The 20,667-nt window shown below is 38.6% G+C and overlaps 2 protein-coding genes across 2 annotated transcripts; both read right to left on the bottom strand.

Moving 5' to 3' along the window:
- Positions 1-3,231: 3,231 nt before the first annotated feature.
- LOC100696625 (solute carrier family 46 member 3) lies at positions 3,232-10,874 on the bottom strand. Its single transcript, XM_025910828.1, has 6 exons — positions 10,748-10,874; positions 7,816-8,024; positions 5,883-6,762; positions 5,143-5,226; positions 4,747-4,903; positions 3,232-3,591 (listed from the first exon to the last, which is right to left on the bottom strand). The coding sequence occupies exons 2-6, from the start codon at positions 7,999-8,001 to the stop codon at positions 3,483-3,485; spliced, it is 1,416 nt and encodes a 471-aa protein (XP_025766613.1). The 5' UTR covers positions 8,002-8,024; positions 10,748-10,874; the 3' UTR covers positions 3,232-3,482.
- Positions 10,875-13,798: 2,924 nt separating this feature from the next.
- Positions 13,799-20,622, bottom strand: slc46a3 (solute carrier family 46 member 3). The gene is made up of 6 exons (XM_003446878.5): positions 20,475-20,622; positions 19,706-19,909; positions 17,421-18,303; positions 16,430-16,513; positions 16,021-16,177; positions 13,799-14,193 (listed from the first exon to the last, which is right to left on the bottom strand). Exons 2-6 carry the CDS (start codon positions 19,898-19,900, stop codon positions 14,076-14,078), a joined length of 1,437 nt encoding a protein of 478 aa, XP_003446926.1. The 5' UTR covers positions 19,901-19,909; positions 20,475-20,622; the 3' UTR covers positions 13,799-14,075.
- Between the last annotated feature and the right edge of the window lie 45 nt (positions 20,623-20,667).

Raw genomic sequence — 20,667 nt, 5'->3', positions numbered from 1 at the left:
TATGTGAAGTAGTGCAGAGCAAATAAGAATGATGAGAAGGGAGGGAGGGGAATACAGGAAATAGTCATTATTGGCAGCTAAGACAGAAGACATCTGTGGAAGCAGCGGCAACCACATGAAGCCGTGGGATCCAGATGTGACAGAAAAAGGTGGGCAAATGTGATTATCTCAGCAATACGAGATGAATCAAAGAACAAACAACTATGCAATACTAAAAATGGGGGGAGCCGAAAATCCAAAACTTGATGTGGATATCGGTTTACCTTCAAGGGACTAGAAGCCTCACAGAAAAAGGAGTAATTACTGCAGAGGCACAGAACTCAAACAAACATCCATCTAAACACACACACAGATAACATGTGTTGAGCATTGAATGGCCACAGCAATGAGGGGAAAAAATCACCAGCACACATCATCCACAGCTCGTGGCAGGGCTGCCAGCAGGAGGAAACCAACACAGTTGAGTGACCTTTGTAGAAAGAAAAGGGGTTGGAAGAAAACTGAAAAGATAAATGTCCTCCAGCTGAAGGTTTAGATGACAATAGTGGAAAAGATGTGCTGGTATAACTTCTGCTGTCACCTTCATCAAAGGAATAAACAGAGACTGCAAATATTGAGCTATCAACATGCTTTGTCTCCCTCCCCTCACCCCTAGGCGGTCAGAGCAGATGTCTGCCCCTCCCTGAGCCCAGTACTGCCAGGAGTTTCTTACTGTTAAAAGGGAGTTTTTCCATCCCACTGTCGCCAAGTGCTTGCTCATTGGGCAGAGGTGTCTAACATAAGGCCCCGGGTTCCAGAATCGGCCTGGCAAAGACACCAATCTGTCCCACTGGACAGCTTTGGAAAAAATGAATTGTCTTCATAAGTTTTATAGTTTTTCCTAATGATAAAGATCTCCACCATGTCCATTTATACAACATCAAAGTATTTAACCAACATACAAACAAATAAATGGCAGAAAAGTTCTGTTTTTGTCTATTACAGAATTTAAAGCTCCCCCCCGGTAATTTTACACATTTATTTCTTACAATTTAAGTCCAAAAAGTTGTCCTGATAGTCTTCTCTCATTAAAAAAAAATGAATGCATTATAGAAATTGTACTTATTTTTCTTATATTAGGATATCTCAGGGATTCAATGTGTAGTTATTCTTCTTTACACTGACTTTTCAGTGTAATTTCCAGTCCTATACTGAGCATGCATATAAAAAACTGAGCATTGAAAGGAATATGCAGTGGATCGTGGTGTGAACAAATCATTCTCAGATCATCAAATTGATCTCGACTGGGAAGCCAGTCTGTCCCGCCACCTCTTCGTTTAAGTCACGCAAACCACCTCAAATGGGTTTTCATATTATTGTAAATTATCTCCTCCAGGGGGAGCAGAAGGTTGAGATAAAGAGAGGTCTGCTTGCAACTTTCTGGATCAACATCTGAGATCAGGCTCTTGATCTGATGTGATGTGGTGCGCTGCACATGAGCGTAACTGCTGACTAAGCTGCTTTAGAAACCAGAAACCAAAGACCCCCGATTCCCTGCCTCCAATCTCAACCAGACTCTGTCAAACTTCCCTTTAATCGTCAGCGACCCCATGCATGCCAGACAGACTCGAGCCACTACCACAACTGTCTCCCCTTGAGCCGCTTACCCCTGGGAATTCTGCGCAAACCAGTGTTACTCCTCACCACACCTCCGTCTCTAATTTAACCAGAAACCTCATGTTTGGTGCCAAGAAAGCCCTGCCTCAGAAGATTCCCTTTGTAACCTCCGGCACCAAGCTTAATTCATACGCAGTGTCAACATTACCATACAATCAAGCTGCAGTCACGGACCTCAAGTCTTGAGGATGGAAATCAAATAACTGCGCATTAAGGTCAGACGTCATTTGGGTTTCCACGGATCAAGCCAATTTAAACCGACGTGCCCTGTAGACCAATAGCGAAGATATTGGGAAAAAAAGAAGGGAAAAGGATATTGAGCACACTTTAACTGTCATGTTTTATGTCTGCAATTTTAAAAAGCAACAAGATTTTGTTTCTCTTAAGTGCAAGGTGGTCCGCTATATTAAAGGCAGAAATAGCCTGGTCACCACACTGAACATGAACCTCGGTTGTAACATTTTCCCCACAGCTAGATAACATTTCCTGCTCTCATGTGTAAGCCCCATCTCTCAACACAGCTGCAATCAAAACACCCCAACAGCACAAAGGTCCAGTTTAAACTTTACCCAAACTATCTATGTGAAGAATCATGTGTAGGTCTAATCAGATTTAAATGGAAAACTCTGATAACTGAATTGAGATTCAAGTGAAAGAAACCGTTTCATATACATGTCCACTGAGTAAAGTTCTTTCTGTACAGAAGACAAAGGAGGATAGAAATACCGCGCAGGAAAACCAAATAATGTTTGTTATTATTATCATCATCACAATTACTATTAGAATATTCTAAACATCGCTTTGGGAGCGTTGATTGCATTAAATGTATCCCATGACATGTGGCTCTTAACAGGTTATCAGATCATTTAATTAAACCTTGGCTGGACTAAAAAGGTAATGAAGTCTGTAGTAATACAATACATTCAGTATATATACCGTAAATGAAAAGCTTTAACGTATGAGAAGTTCAAAAGAGTTGTTTTTCTTCACTTTTGAAGACAATGCATGGGGGGGGGGGGACCAAAACAAAACCGCACAGTAGTACTGAGATTAATACTCCAAGTTTCAAGCCAGGACCAAGAGTGGCATCTAGTGGTCGATGTGCACTTTAAATGCACACCCAAAATCATTACCACAAAGATTATTCAGCTTTTGTCCAAAGATTGCACATGCAGGTAAATTAGATCAGATTAGTTTCAATGGGAGGCTGTTGAATATACTAGAGATTTTAGGAAGGCCAAGGACATGTTACTCTTTTATTCAGGCCACAAAGTCTGTTAAAATGCTATTAATGGCTTTCCTTCCTTATACTTATTCCTTACAATATTAACACTAAAGAAGAACCATGAACTTTTTAAAAATATTTTATTTAAGAGAAAATAAAGACTTCCTCGAAAATCCCTTCTGGCCTATGAGCTGAACTTGCTCCACTTCTTTCCAGGTGGCTTCATGTATACTGTAAATTCTGCTGGCAGCTTTGATAAACATAATACATCACTAATGCACATTTGGTGGATTGCACAAATGACTGAGGAGTTCTAGATAAACACACAAACTTGGCAGTGAACCAGGCAATGATAGTCACAATTTTTATTTAACATGTATCAAAACAGTACTAACATGAAATCTGATGAATTTTATGCATTTTTGTGAGGTTGTCTTTGTGCACCATAAAATATATTTGAACTAGGTGAAGACATAATACTTAATATTAACACAAGCTCATTGTAACTTAAGTTAACTCAACGGCAATCTGCATTAGCAACATATAAAGCCAGAAAACAACAACAACGAATCCAAGACAAATCTTAGACCAAGAGTCTCAGTTAAGGACTCTTCTGACTAGGACCTTCAAGAGGGTTCTCCTCCTCTAAGATCAAAGGATTTGTCATTTGGGCTTCTTTGGTAAGATCTACTCTCATCAGAACCACCACCCTGAAATGAGGACAAACAGGTGTTATAAGCAGAAAAAGGATGTATTACTATATTAGCAGTTCCATCTAACTGTGCATCCGTTTTTCCATATCATCATGCTTTCTTTATACACATGTTCATTAGCCTTCCTGACAGGCACATGTCCAACATAGCTCCAAGAACCTACCAAAGTACGGTAGTTTTTCCAGTGTTACAGTAAGACATACACACGAAAGAGAACATGTATTAAATCTGTCATCTGGTAGATACACAGTGCTGTACACAGTTCACAAGGGAACTACAGCAGACAGTTCCACATGTTTGATTTGGCAGATTTTTTGTGGCAGTTGCTCTAGCTGATGCCTTTTATATAAAGTAGTTTGTCTTTTTCTTAAAAGACGCAATAAAAGTGTGATTTTCTTTGTTTGATTTCATTAAGTTATATTAAATAACAAAGCAATTGGTTCAACAAAGCTCAAAATTTGTGGCGTTAAATAAAATAGCCATTATGAGGATACCAGAGATGTACAACACAACATAACATGCAAAAGAGGAACTTGCCCGGTGAGAAAAAGTTGGATTAGTAAGAGGAACTGAGCCTTCTAGTTTCCAAGTGCCCAGTCAAGCAGAAATGCTTTTCTAGTCAAGTTAGACTGCTTAAAACATTTCTGCCAAGTCACTCTCAACAAGGAAACTGGCCTTTTTTTGGTTTACTGAATAAATACCCCCTGGTTAAAATTCAGCAAACACCTTCAGGTACTTTACCTCAATAACATTACTTCTATTGACAAATAATAATGTCACATGAAAGCAGCCTTGAATGTACCACATTAGAGTTTTGAGGATGCTACATGTATGTAAAATGCTAAAACATACAGTGACACAGACATACTGTTTAAAGTTTATGGTGATTACAGCCTGTTTTTATAAGTCAATCATATACATTTCACCTCTAATATTCTTGATATTTTTAATTGAGCTATTTCTTATATTTTGTGAACTTTGTAATATATTGTATTATTTAATTAGTTCAGTCTGTTACTGTTATTGTCTTATAATAATAAATCATTTTGTCACAACTCATGTACATCATCTCTGGTTTTTAGTCAAACTTGCAAAGGCAGTGGTATGATCCTTTAAAACTTTGTTACACTTAAGGCATAATTATTAGCTTACCCAATAACAGACAAAGGGATCACACAGAGTCCTGCAGACAACAGGAACACAAAGCCAGGGCACCATGACACCGTAGCAGCATAAATACTGTTAAAGACTCCAGTCGATACATTGTTGCTTAAAATCTCCAGAAAGTAGATAAAGGCAAAAAGGGCTCCTGCAAAATAAATAATAACATTAACAACAACAACAACACCACCACGCTCAGGAGGTGAAAGGGTTACACAAACCCTACAGATTAAGAGTTTAATTCTGTCAAATCCAATAGAAACTTAAAGTGCTTTGTTTTTAAGTGCACCCTGAAGCTTCTGGAATGTGCCATCCTTCAATGGACCGACTCCACAAAAACTCTCAGACATGGTTTTGTGGTTCTTGTAAAGCTCTAAACTCACTCACCCTGCTCAGACTTGGAGATGATCTCTGACATCATGGAGCGCAGAACAGGGAAAGGCATTTTAGACAGAAGCATTGATGCAATTGCTGGAGGGGAAAATGCGTAACAGAAAATTACTTTTATGTTATGCAAAATATTTCAGTAATTATAACTACATTGAAATCTGGGCCACTGAACATTTTAGATTCGTTTACTGTTAATTTCCTGCTCATCGATAAAGATGCACATCTCTTAGATGGCATTAGATACTAGAGTTACCACTGTTTTGCGTAAGCCTGAGGATTAAATTGGACAAAATCCCATTGGTTACTACCAGTTAGTAATGCAGATTATTTATAGTGTTGGATTAAATCTATGCTGTAGGCAAAGACAATTCAGACCTTTGCAGCTATGATTTTTCTGCAGTTGTAAATGCATCTACCTTACTCATTGTGCAAATAGAACAATATTCTGCTAGTGTTGACATAAATGCAGTGTTCCTCTTTTTGTAGTTCTGACAAAATGTGTATTGACTTGAGAGCTAATACATTTTGAACAGTTTTACTGAAAACTAAGATGGAAAAGACTTCAAACCAGCCTCCGAGTCCAGCATGATCAGCTTAGTTTTAGTCAGAGCAGCACAAACACATCTTGCTCACTATGGCAGGGTTTTTATGGATATAAATTACTTAAGCAATTTGCAGAGTTCCAGTATTCTGATTGCCCAATTAAGAGTGCTAAAAACAAAGCCACTCCCCCTCACCTATAAACATAAATGAAGTGGTCTTAGCAAATGCTGTCATCACCATGCTTATCGCCAGAGACAGGATCCCCAACAGGACAATGAGCAGTTGGGGCACACCACAGTATGTAAATAAGGACACTCCCACAAAGCTAGTCAGGAAAACAGAGGTGTATAACGCTGAGCCGTAGCCAATCAAAATCTCAGTCCAGCACAGGGGCTTATTGAGCTCATACAGCGTTATCATAGAGACCCCACCAATATATCCAAAGGAAAAGCTGAAAAAGATGACAATGAGGAGGGCCAAAGCAATTTTACAACTACGACTACCCCCTGCAAGCATCTGGTAGACCCCACAGACCATCTGTTTTATGGCAGAGCGCTGAGGTAACAAATCTATAATAACGGCATCGGTTGGAGGCTTGATAGTCTCCTCAAGGACAAAGACTGCATAGATTAGGCTCAGACACAGTATCAATGCAGATGTTAGGAAAGGCCAGTTAAATCCTGCAGTTTTCAGGAAGTAGCCTGTTGATATTGAAGCCCCGCCAGCCAACACGCCAATCATCATGTCCACTCCAGCCATGCGCAGAGTCTTCTGGCGACAGGTGTCACACAGGTCTGCTATGTAGGCAAAACAGCCACCCAGAAATGTGCCCAAGCCGCCACACAGAGCGCTGAGGATTGAGGAGCCAATGAGAAGGTAAATGTTGAGTTCAAAATAGGATACAGTCAGGTAGGCCAAGGTATTGATCAACATGCCAATCACAGGCATGATGATTGTGATTTTGCGTCCTGCTCGGTCGCTGTAGGTCACCAGCAAGAGAATGACCACCAAAGATGGGATTGTGCAGAGGACGTCTGTATAAAGGGAGAAGAGAGATGCCTGCTTCTGTACATCCTAGAAATGCAGAGAGAGAGAAAACAGACTTAAATAATTTTAACTGCAAAAGCAAACTCACCAAAATACAGTTAGGTATCCGTGTTTTGGGACAGACATTTTTGAAGTTTTGCCTCTGTATAACCCCAGCGTGCATTTAAAAAAAACCAACACCACCACCACAAAGATAGGTAAGTGCAACTTTTTAAGCTTCAAATCATCTTAGAACTTAATCAATTTAATAACAATACCACATTCAACTGTTTTGAAATTACAGCCATTTTTATTATAGTGCCCCATTAACAGAGGGTCAAAAGTAATAACACAACTGACTGAAAAGCAGCTTCACAGCCAGTATTCAAAGGGATGTTCCCTGCAGTTGATTCCAAGTGTTTCAAAGCCATGCATATGGATAATGACCCAAAGCATACTGCAAAAGCAACCCAAGAGTTTAATACCAAGAAATATTGTCTTGAGATATTCTTCAGTCACCTGATCCCTGAAGTCAGAGACCCAAAAACAAGCAACAATTGAAGGTGGCTGCAGTAAGACACTAGAAGAGCATGCCAAAGTGAGAAGAAACTGTATTTGGCGCTCTGTGCTCTACAGTTCTGTCATTCCTCATACTATTCTCAGTGAAGTATTAGGAATAATCCTTATATTTAAAATTGTTATTGTTCAATTATTTCAAAGCCTCTGCAAATGGAGGACTCTGTATAGAAATGGCTGTAATTCCGAAATAGTTCATGCAAAAAAAACAACATTAAAGCCAAAAGCAAATTCAATCACAGTTGAAGAAACTTTCCCGTCCATCATGCACTTGTAAATTTCTAAGTGAAGCCGGATCTTATCTGAAATGAGCATTAAATATGAATTTTCCTGCTACAGTATCAATGACAGTATTCAGTGCAACAGTTTTAAGAAAAGCATAATGCAAATGCAGCTAATGCTGATTTGTTCGTGTTTTACTCCACTTAACTGATAGCTATGACTGTGCATGCCCTTAATTTATAGTAGGTCCTTCCTTTTTGGTACCCATGAATCCTACCTTGGAGCCAGTGATTAATGACAAACCTCATAACTGTTTGAGTTGTTGCTGGTGTTTGCTGTACATCTGGATATGTCAGAGATGGGATAGGTGGTGTTTGTCATCTGCACCCAGAGTCTCCGGTAAACATATTGCTGCATAAGTGGAGCATTGAGAAAATAGGAAAAAGCGCACAGGGCCATCACAGGCTCCAGAAGCAAGAGACGCTTCATTCTGAGGAGGGCTGGAAAATGTCCTGAACAAGAAATGAGGACAATGATTAGATTTGAACTCAAGTGACAACTGAAACTTGATCACTCCACATGCCTGAAGAAGGCATGGCCATTCTTGTACTGTAGTTCAAGAAAAGAAAGCAATCTAAAACAGGTAAAACCAGTTGGTCAGTGATTTTATAGTGTTGCAACTGTACAATGCATAGGATTTACAACCCCCCACCCCCCCTGCATGGGCAATATTTACTTGATTGGGTTTCTATTTTATTTATTCAAGAAAACTGCATTACATTACTGATCCACTGTATACTGTATCAAACATTCTGTGGTATTCTACTCCAACTGTGGTACTTTAGTATGTATAGCCAGCATTCAGGTTTGTGTGATATTTGGGGATGTATATCAGAAAGACTGTCACAGACTCACTGGTATAATATCTAACCACAGAGCCTAGAGTAAAAAAACCAATATGGTATAAAATACTGATTAAATATATAAACAATCTTTAAAATCATTGCTCTGTAAAGATGGTACTTATCAGCAGTCATATGTTGTGCTTATCTTGCCAAATATATAGTATATAATATAAGCAAATACGGGCACTTTCAAATGGCACAATCTGGGTGTAAAAACAGTTCTTGACTTTTTCAGTAAAAAAAACAAAACACAGAAATAAACAGTTAAATACATTTTTCCCCTAATCACAGAAAGCCATTTTGACTCAGCTTTTCCCCTTAACTTGTGACAAGGCATCCACCACGCAGCAGTGCCATATCAGGGAAACTGAAGAAGCTGAAACAGCACTACAAGAAAGGAAAAAGTTCACAACAAAAAGGTTGTGCTGGCTTCCTATAAGCAGTGTGAATGCAAACAGAAAGCAGCCTTAGCATGGTGTTCTTGGAGGAGTACCCAAGTGTGCAGTTGGCACCAGCTAATTCCCAGAACTGACTGGTTTGATGTTAAACAACCAGACTTTGGAGACTAAAAGGTCTGGAATGTGCAATAATTACGTACGTATAACAGAATCTCAAACTAGTCCTTCATGAAATACAAGCGGGATATAAAACTAAACAAGGGCAAACATTAACAATTAGTTCTATGTATTGTCTGCAATATTAAAAGCAATGAAAGATATTACTTAGGAAAAGACAGACTGCATTTTTTCCTTCTGTAAAACAAGAAAGATTTATACTAGTTTCTTCCTCCCAGTAGGAGTTTGCATTTACACATAAAGAAAGCCAGTTTTCCAACATGACATCTGGGCTAGTGATCATCCTAAAAATGACACTAATAGTTTGTGAAAGAGGAAGGAAGCGCTAAATTGCTTCATTCGTCGATTTCACAGGTGTTCAGTTGAGCAGAGGGAAGCACAAAATAAGTAAATAAAGTAGATCCAGCACGCAGGTCTAACAACCTCGTTAAATTTCAATCCAACATGAGAAACTCATCTTCCAGAAAATCAGAGTTTGTTCAGTGAGCCCTTAGTATGTTGAGTTTGTGTTTAGAGTGTGCATGAGTAATGAAACAAAGCAGTCATCAGTGGAGCTTCAATACGAAGACTCACCATGGCAACGAGAAAATAAAGAGCAGAGCTTCTACTGTAATCCAGTCTACAGAGAAATAATAATACATACCAGTGTGGATCGTTACATTTATCTTAAAAAGACCAGGAGGGGAGGAGAGAGTGATTTTAATTAGTGAGATCCAGTCTTTGTCAAGATGTAGAACCGCTACATTTCACATTTGATTTTTAAATCTAATCATTTCACTATAACCTGAAGGCATAAAACTCACACAGTAAGTGCAGATGAGGCAGTTTAATTATGGACAAATTTGCTTCAGGTGCTCTGCAGCTGAGGTTCAGTCTTTACATGTTTGGACATTTATAGTTAGAGTGGGGGAGCAGCTAGATGAGAGCCTGAAGAGGTGGAGCTATGCTCTGGAGAAGAGAGGAATGAATGTCACTCAAACCAAGTCAGAATGTGTGTTAACGAGTGAGAAGGAGACAGGTGTAACAGTAAATATGGAAAGAGTAGAGGTAGTGAAGGAGGACATGCAGAGGGAGAAACTGCATGAATGAGGAAATGAAACAGCATGTCAGGCAGCTGCTTCATATCAGTTCGTCAAGTATGTGACGCATTGACTAAATTTCATGAACTGAGAGAACTCTCGAGAGCAGCAATAGTGAGCAAATAGGCACCAGCAAAGGAGCACAGGTGTATAGTCTGTTGCCCCGATAAGTGACTCCGTTTAAGATGGGCCCTTTTGGAGTACAACGCTCATTTTCCCTCATCTCAGTATAAACATACTTAGACTTTTACGCTTTTGGAGGAGGGCAAGGATCAGTAAAGTCAATAGAAGTTGTTCCGTTTGCTCGGACTGAAGAATAAATAAGGTCAAACTAATATTGTTAACACCATCAATAAAAGGTCAGGAGTACTAGCCTTGGGCATATTTTCCAATATGACTAAAAAGCTTAGACATTAACGCGCACACTGTTGTCACGTGGTTTTTGCCATGGGGACATCATAGCGGCTGACGTCAGTGTACTTGCTGATATTTAGCTGTGAGCGGATTGATTTGTCTGGCTTACTTTATCTAAAGACCGTCAAGCCAAGTGCTGCAAAATACAGGTTACTTTGGGTATACTTGATAGATTCTGCTTTTGAGCGAGAGCTTTCGACCTTACCCTGAGGTCAACAATATGATTTAAAACATGGAGTAACTAAAGCACGCAGAAACTCACCCTGCCTAATTTGTAGTAAATATGGCACAGAAGCACAGAGAATGGCAATTTGTGGTAAATCCGTGTCGTTGGGTTTAATATACCACACCGAGTGAATAAAACAAGACCAGGATTTTATCAAGCGCAGCCTTACCTTTCTTTAGGACGTTGAGAAAATGGACACTACCAGTGGCCCTCTTGCCTGACAGTAAAAGTAAAAGTGAACCAGGCAGGTTGATTGGCCAGCAAGAGTTTCTGGAAATTAAAGTCCTAACTCAGTTCACCTGTGAGGCTGGCTGGCTGGAGCCCTCCGACCAGTTTTTTTTTTTTTTTTTTCCCCAATGTACTAATTTCACATAGTAAAAACTTAACATCAGACGACATAAATGGTACTACTATGTTAGAAAACAGTACACCTGCAATAGTGGTGTATATATTGCCTATCATATAATTTACAGACATTCAGTAAGCAGGGGTTGCTTATGTTGTGCCAAAAAATGATGGCCTGCCAAAGCAATTACCAATGTTTCTATGGTTTTTAAATGTCTAATATCTTGGTTTATATTGGTAAATAGACTGTAGTCAATACGAATTATAGAGGAGTTATAAAATACAGAAATTGCCTGTTTTACAAGTAGGCTACTCTGTGTTATTGTACCTACGTTATAATTAGTCCGGTCCTTTTCGGCCAATATATACAATATATTTTTAAAACTGTGATGTTATATATTTGAGATCTCGCTTGAAAAAGACATTTTTAATGTCAATGACACTTTTTACCTGGATAAATAAAGGATGGGTAACAGTATTTTTTGCCAAAAAAAAGTAACAGGAATGTTGAATGAATGAAATGAATTTTTCTGCAGAATCATATTGTGCTGGGAGCTAGCTAGAAAACTGGAAACTATTTTTTATGTTTGTTACAAACATCACTGGGTATAGAAAACAGTATTACATTTAAAACTTTTCTTAGCATTTCATCTCCATCAGAAAAAAAAACAACCTACATATGTATTAAACATCCCCTTGTTTGATACAGTTTTAAAAAGATAAATGATGTGGTGATGATATTTAGTTGTGAATTTCCGGTCTGTATTAAAATACAGAAGCTTGGTCAACAATGGTATTCATTTTTTATTTTTATTAGACTGTTGTGTTGGCACAATAATTAAGACTACTACACACAAAATGTCATATCTTAGATACAAAAAAAAACCTGAACAGAGGTTGAATCTTACAAACTTCAGGTATGTAGTGGGATCTAATTGTGCTGGTGCTTTCTTCTTCTCTTATTCTTCTGGTTTCCTCAAAAACCAGAGTGTGAAAGAAAATCCCACAGCACTTTCCTTCATTTCGTTTGTTGATATTCTCCAGATAATTGGAAAGGTTTTAATTGATAGTATGGAAAACTGAGCTTTTCAACCTGGTCGAACCCCGAGGCAAGCAGAGACCTAATAAGTGACCGATTCAGTTCACAAGGTCTTTGGTTTGGTCAAAATACAGAGTGGTGGGTTGTTTCCAGAAAGAACTTTAGTCCTCATACTTTGAAATAATAACCATAACTCTTAGTCCCCTTTTCCATTTGTGGCTTGGTCTTTTACCTTTTCCCTGAGCAAAAATGTGATGTCAAGGTCAAATTTAATTTGCTACATAAAAACATAAAGTTAAAAAATATATATATATATATATATATATACACATTTAAAGTGTATCCATTCAAAATTCAATTCAATTCAATTCAATTTTATTTATATAGCGCCAAATCACAACAGAAGTCACCTCAAGGCGCTTTATATTGTACAGGAGATCGCACAATAATACATACAGAGAAAAACCCAACAATCATATGACCCCCTATGAGCAAGCACTTTGGCGACAGTGGGAAGGAAAAACTCCCTTTTAACAGGAAGAAACCTCCGGCAGAACCAGGCTCAGGGAGGGGCGGCCATCTGCTGCGACCGGTTGGGGTGAGAGAAGGAAAACAGGATAAAGACATGCTGTGGAAGAGAGACAGAGATTAATAACAGATATGATTCGATGCAGAGAGGTCTATTAACACATAGTGAGTGAGAAAGGTGACCGGAAAGGAAAATCTCAATGCATCATGGGAATCCCCGGCAGCCTACGTCTATTGCAGCATAACTAAGGGAGGATTCAGGGTCACCTGGTCCAGCCCTAACTATATGCTTTAGCAAAAAGGAAAGTTTTAAGCCTAATCTTGAAAGTAGAGATAGTGTCTGTCTCCCGAATCCAAACTGGAAGTTGGTTCCACAGAAGAGGGGCCTGAAAACTGAAGGCTCTCCCTCCCATTCTACTTTTAAATACTCTAGGGACAGCAAGTAGGCCTGCAGAGCGAGAGCGAAGTGCTCTAATAGGGTGATATGGTACCACAAGGTCATTAAGATAAGATGGGGCCTGATTATTTAAGACCTTGTATGTGAGGAGCAGGATTTTGAATTCAATTCTGGATTTAACAGGAAGCCAATGAAGGGAAGCCAAAACAGGAGAAATCTGCTCTCTCTTTCTAGTCCCTGTCAGTACTCTTGCTGCAGCATTTTGGATTAGCTGAAGGCTTTTCAGCGAGTTTTTAGGACATCCTGATAATAAAGAATTACAGTAGTCCAGCCTGGAAGTAATAAATGCATGAACTAGTTTTTCAGCGTCACTCTGAGACAGGATATTTCTAATTTTAGAGATGTTGCGCAAATGGAAGAAAGCAGTCTTACATATTTGATTAATATGTGCGTTGAAGGATATATCCTGGTCAAAAATGACTCCAAGGTTCCTCACAGCATTACTGGAGGCCAAGGTAATGCCATCCAGAGTAAGAATCTGGTTAGATACCATATTTCTAAGATTTTCAGGGCCGAGTACAATAACCTCAGTTTTATCTGAATTAAGAAGCAGAAAGTTAGCGGCCATCCAGGTCTTTATGTCTTTAAGGCATTCCTGCAGTTTAACTAATTGCTGTGTGTTACCTGGCTTCATGGATAGATAGAGCTGCGTGTCATCTGCATAGCAGTGAAAATTTATGCTATGTCTTCTAATGATGCTGCCAAGGGGAAGCATGTATAATGTAAATAGAAAATGTTTTTGAAAATGTCATTGTCATGGTCAGACTTATTTCTACCAATTTTAACTAGAGTTGTTAAATCTGAGAGGTGGAGAAATCTGTTTACCCATAACTCCAATAAGCATAGCAACAAAGGAAGAAAATGTAACCTACATTAACACCATATAAAACAAAAATAAAATTAAAATAAACCACATACACTCAAAAATAATAATAATAATAATAATAATAATCTTAACAAGCAATGTGCTGTTAGTGTTTGGTAGTCCTGGCGTCTCAGGTAAGAAGAGGGCTGTGATCACTCTGATCTTGGACAGGATTCTCCTCCTCTGAATTGAAACGCTTTGGCCTTTGGACCTCTGTGGCAACATCCACTCCTATCACGCTCACCACGCTGAAATGAGGCAGAAAACAGGGGATGATATAAGAGCAAAATAAAAAAGCGGGATACATGTCTGCTAAAGCTCAACATAAACTGGCCAACTGTTTTCTGTGTCAGTTTCTTCCACTACATCTCTAGTAGCCCTTCTTAAGATTACATCCATACACTTTCTACAACTACCAAAGTGGTGGATATGGATATCTAAGGAAAAAAAAAAATCCCATTTTGTGTCATCTGCTGTATATACATACAAGACTCATGACCTTTTTTTTTTAGCAAATAAGGACAACAACAGCCAGACCACATCAGTTTCATTTGAGTACTGACGTGGCTTGAAAATGCTACCACTCTATGCACTCAAAAGAAAAAAATATAGTCTCTTGCTGAATTCAATTAGTTGTTCTGTTGTTAGATATGATTGCTAAACCAGTGCTTTTGTTATTCTATGACTAGCTGCTACGTAATATAAGGAAATGTGACAAGAGCTTTACTCACTGAAGGAGTTTTTCACTACACCCAGTGCAGACTAAGTAGTGCAATAAAGTTCAACAGAAAAAAATCAACTAAACTTCAGTTGAATTAAAAGCAAAGCCAAGGCTGTAACAGCCCCAAAAAGGAGTTGGATATGAACGAGGAACTGATTCCTCCCATGTTCTTCCTGCTTAAGCAGAAATACTTCCCTTTTCTAAAACTGATAAACAGTGACTTGGCACTTTGTAATGCAGCTCCATCCACACAGTGCAGAGTTGTGAAGTCTGATCTCACTTGAAATCTGATCACAGTGCAATGGTGTAGACACCCCTCCCTCCCCCCCAAAAAACCTCACATGCCTTCAGTCAAACTGGATCATTAACAAAATCCAGGACAAACAGGATACAGGACAGTGAGTTTTGGCAGTGGATAATGGCTTCTGTGAGCAATGCACTAAAAATACATGGTAACATGAACAAAAGTAGCGAGACCCGAGGTGAATAACCTTAAACCATTTCAAGTGACTGATATTTATGACATAGTAAAATGAATGGAAACTAATAATGTCTGGGAGGTACAGCAGGAAATTAGTTTGGAAATTTATTACTCTACACATCAATTATAGCTGCCAGTGCAGTGCCCGTTCAGAGAGCGTAACCCTGGTTACTTTTATAGCTACAATTCTACAGCTAATTGCATCACAGCCATTAATTGAGTTTCTGTTTCGAAAAGAAAACAGTTATGAAAGGCACAATGACTAAGATTATACCTTTATAGCTGGAGAAGGGCAGATTACAGTTTACGGCTTTATCAACAATTGCTCATACGAACATCATGAGTGAGTGAGTGATTTGAGCAGTTATATAATTAATGAAATTTAGTCCAGCTATCTTTGTTTAAAAAAAAAAAAGTTATAGATCAGAGGTACAACATTGTGTAAAAATTTACCTTTTTTTGGTCGACCTTTATTCCCTCCCGACTAAAATTACAGTTGGGTAATTTTAGTTGCAATGGATAAACTTAGGAGTCTGAGGCGTGTTGTACTGTCAATGATTGTCATCACAAAGGCCAAACAACATGCCTGTGTGTGCAGCCCTTCTCCTCTATGTTAAACACTGGTAACTGAACGACTTTGAACTAAAATGACAACTCCTTATCTGCAATGTCTGCACTTATTTTCGTCACCATCAGCACAACTACAGTTTGAAGTGGATCGCATGAATGGGCTTGAGTAAGGCTAACTGGCTGAACAGAAGGACAGATTTTCCCAAATTATTAGTAAGACTACAATTTGTAGTAAAAGATGCAAAAATGCTGGCCTGGCTATTTAAAGTTGTGGGAAATCCATTGGCCTACTGATTGACTTACCCCAAGGCAGTCAAAGGAATCACACAGAGTCCTGCAGACAACAGAAAGACGAAGGCTGGGCACCACGCCACAGTAGCAGCATAAACACTGTAGAACACTACAGATGATACATTATTGGACAAGCTTTCCATAAAGGAAAGACAGGCAAACAGGGCTCCTGCAATAGAAAAAAAAAAAAAAAAAAAAAAAAAAAAAAAAATCAGGCAAACAGAAAAAATAAATAAATCTGCAGGTCATAGGGTTACTAACAACTTTTGATGTTTAGTTTTAAGATAACCCTTTGCTAAGTTCAACAGAAACTTGGAGAGCCAAAGTTGCTGGAACAGGCAATCCTTCAATGGACTCTGGCTCTACAAACACACTCAGACATGGTTCTGTGGTTCATGTAAAGCTCTGAAAAGTCACTCACCCTGCTCAGACTTTGGGACAATCTTTGACATCATGGAGCGCAGTACAGGGAAAGGCATGATAGACAGTAGCATTGGTATCCTCACTGTGGCAAATGAAAAACAGAAGATCAGCATTACATAATGCATCACACTGTAGTTTTAATGTAACTGCATAAAACTATACACGGGGAAATTAATATTTGCAAAATTGTTTAGTTATTTATGAAAAAAAGTATGTTGCATCTATAAATGTAACAGATGTGTGTTTTTAAATTAGATTGTTGCAATAAGATAATTAAAGTAAGTAAATGAGTGATAACATAATTACACCGTTTATAAGTTTACAATGCACTAAAAAAATTAGGAGTCTCTAGTAGTAGTTGTGCACCTTATAAAGCCACCATAAAAAGTCCTATTCTGTCAATTAGTAATCCAAGTCACTAGCATGCAATGTATTTTGGGGTGCAATTTCTCTGTTTATAATGCCTTATGTGCTTTTTCTGCAAAAAAAAAAAAAAAAAAAAAAAAAAAAAAAAAAAAAGCACATAAGGCATTTCTACTTCCTGCAGCTAAAATTGTCCTTATTTTTTTAATATGACACATTCTGTGTTTTTACACCCGACCATTTAATATCGTGCCCACAATGAACACTGAAACAGGCTTTGGTTGATGCATTTTTCCTCTGTTCATACCGCATATTAAGACATATTCTACAATAGATCGATGCAAAACACTAAAGACTAAATTTGTGTCAGAAACTATATATAAGCTATTTCCTAATTCAGGGTGCTAAAAACTGATACAACTAAACTATGGACTTAGTTCATGGCACACCTTGTTAAAAAAAAAAAAAAATATTATTATTATTATTTTTTTGTTTGTTTTGGGGTTTTTTTTTGGTTTTTTTTTGTTTTTTTTTATACAAACATGGGTTAAAAAGTAAATCTCTTCGTTTTATGTAAGAGTCAAAACTACTGTACATTCCAATAGTTGCATTTTTTTCCCCCTCACCTATAAACATCAACAAGGTTGTTTTAGCAAATGCCGCGGTGAGCATGCCTGATACAACAGACAGGATCCCCAACAGGACAATGAGCAGCTGGGGCACACCACAGTATGTAAACAGGGACACTCCTGCAAAGCTGGTCAGGAAGACAGTGGTGGACAGTGCTGAGCCGTAGCCAATCAAAATCTCAGTCCAGCACAGCGGCTCACTGAGCTCGTACAGCGTTATTACGGAGATCCCTCCTACATACGCAAAGGAAGTGCAAGTGAAGATAATAATGAGAAGGGCCAGAACAGTTTTCCACCTGCAGCTGGCCCCTGCAAGCATCTGGCAGACCCCACGGAGCATCTGTTTCATGCCTAAATACCGAGGAGATCCATCTAAAGTAACGGCACCAGTTGGAGCCTTCTTCACAGTCTCCTCAAGGACAAAGATGGCATAGAGCAGGATCAAAACGAGTATCAATGAAGAGGTTAGGAAAGGCCAGTTGAATCCCACAGCTCTCAGACAGTAGCCTGACGATAATGCAGCCAGTCCAGACAACAGGCCAATCATCATGTCCACTCCAGCCATGCGATATGTCTTCTGACGATCATCCTCGCACAAGTCTGCTATGTAGGCAAAACAGCCACCCAGAAATGTGCCCAAACCACCACACAGAGCGCTAAGAACTGAGGAGCCAAAGAGCAAGTAAATGCTAAGTTCAAAGTAGGACACAGTCAGCAAAGACAATGTGTAGATCAATGTGCCAATCACAGGCATGATGATGGCTATCTTGCGTCCTCCTTGATCGCTGTAGGTCACCAGTATGAGAGTGACCACCAAAGATGGGACTGTGGAGAGGATGTTTGTGTAAACGGAGAAGAGAGATGTCTGCCTCTGTACCTCCTGCAAAAGCAAAAAGAGAAAGAGAATGTGGTTAATTGTAAAGCCCTTTAAATTCTGTCAGCTTGTATTCATAAGGAATGCTAGATCTCCTCAGCTCTCCTCAACAGCAACTCTTGAACCTGAATTTAATGTTAAGAGGAGTGCTGGAAGCAGTGCAGGGGTGCACAAATAGAGGACGTTGAAGGAGAAGAACTTTTTTTGGAGCCAGATCAAAATATCTTGATCATACCTTAAACAGTGGAAGAATTGAAAAAAAAATTAAAAAACAAAGTATTTTCAGACATTTCATGAGAACTTTTAATGTTGAGGACTAAAAGGGGAGGTGGGAAAAAAAAAAAGCTTTTTATAGTACAACAGGTGCTGTGGTGGCCATTTACAGATAAAACAAGTTTTGTCCTCTTGTTTTTTTCACTTCTCTTTTATGTGTAATTCTCATTCTATACATGCATGTTAAAGTAAAATGTCATTGTTCCTCATAGAACAATGTCTTGATGCATGCTTAATCATCCTCCCACTGAAAGCACCATGTCCAGATGAACAAAATCAACCTTTTGTGGCTCATAGAACAATACTCTTTTACATCCTTGTTACAAAATTGTTTGTTTATTGCAAACATCCTACAAATAAAAAGATTGTACCATCATATCTATATTCTGTAAGATTATCACTTCTTAGCTATAGTGTAGCTACCACAGTATGTGGGTATCTGTATGAGCACAGACCTGTAGTCATAAGAAATTCTTTGCACGTCACCTTATTGCGTAGAAGCTAAAAAAATCTTTGTAACCCAAACTGTGAAAGAGAGGAAGTTAAAAGTTTATGGGAAAAATGTATGAATAAAAACGTTGAAAACAGACATGGAACTAGTAATACTATTACAAATTCTGAGTAGGCAACTTGTTATACCGTACATGTACAAGTTATTGTTACTAGAGTACTGTGCGAAAGTTTTAAGCAGTTAAAATGTCTCACACAAGACCATCGCGTAGGCATCTGATTAGTGTACAAGTCGTGCAAATTAACATAAACATACGGAGTCATTAGGAACGACCTTTATATTGATAAAAACATGCAAATAATCCAGAGTCATATCCACAACATGTCAGTCTGGAATTAATATGTAAGAAACTCACATAGAAGCTCCAGACAGTTTTTTTAGATGATTGAAATAACGTGCCCATTCAACACCATGAAAAGCTGTTGACCTAAAAAGAATCTGTGACTTGTTTTAAAAGTTAATGTTTGCACCAAATATTGATTTTTTGATGGCATTCATTCTTAAACAATCCTTGCTAGATTCAAAATGCCTTTAGTTTTCAGTGTGGTGGGAAAAAAAGAAAAAAAAATAAGATGCTCCAAATTTCAGGAATAGATAACACGCCTTTAGTGATTAAAGACTAACCTCATTATAGTGAGACTGGTTGCTGCTGTTGCTGCTTGCCACACATGTGGAAGTGTTGTCAGAGCTCAGGTAGGTGGTGTTTGTCACCTGCAGCCAGATTCTCCTGTATACATACTGTTGCACAAGCGGATAGGTGAGGAAACTGGCAAAAGCATACAGGGCCACCACCGGCTCCACAAGGAAAAGCCTCTTCATGTTTAAGGGCTAAAAAGTATCCAGGGAGAAGATATAAAAGACAGTTGATAGTTAGATTTAAGCCTGAACACAGGTCACAAAATTAATAACACACTGCACTGTCAGATATTTAAAACAATCAAATACAGCATAATACATGGCTATTGTTGTGGTAAAAAATTAAAATGAGAATATCAAACCCAAACTTCTAAGCACATTTTATTTTGCTGAAACTTTTGGATCTTTAACAGTCATGAAAACGAGTAAACAGGCACCTCCAAAAAAACAACCAAACAGAAAAACAAACAAACAAAAAAACAGAGTCTGGTAACAGAGAGTCGATTTAAATAATAAGAAAGGATCTACATGGAAGCAAACATAGTTTATTTGTTTTGTTGTTTTAGAGACATTGAACTACAACGTCGATAAACAACATTTCCTGACAGGCTGAAACATTACATGAAATAGTAAACAATCTAACGACGTTCCTGCTTGAAAAGCTGGAGGAGATCCCACCGGAAGATAGCAGATGAGCATTAACCTTCTCTAGCGTGTTGTGAAAAACAAGACAGTGCTACCTCCGTTTGACGCCTACCTGTTTAAAAAATCGTCAGGGTCACATACATCATAATTACTAATCCCCCGGCCAATGTTGTTTATATGAGCAAGGTCGGAGCGCTTGTTTTATACAGAAATGTCAGAGGTTATGAAATGCCGATGTCCCACCTCTAGGCACACACGATTGGACGGCGGTGTTCTCTGTTGGACTTATTGGATTAAAGCAGCTG

Source organism: Oreochromis niloticus, linkage group LG10 (genome assembly GCF_001858045.2).
Source record: "Oreochromis niloticus isolate F11D_XX linkage group LG10, O_niloticus_UMD_NMBU, whole genome shotgun sequence".
Taxonomy (NCBI): domain Eukaryota; kingdom Metazoa; phylum Chordata; class Actinopteri; order Cichliformes; family Cichlidae; genus Oreochromis; species Oreochromis niloticus.
The sequence above is the reverse complement of the archived record's forward strand: the minus strand, read 5'-3'. Positions and strand labels throughout refer to the sequence as shown.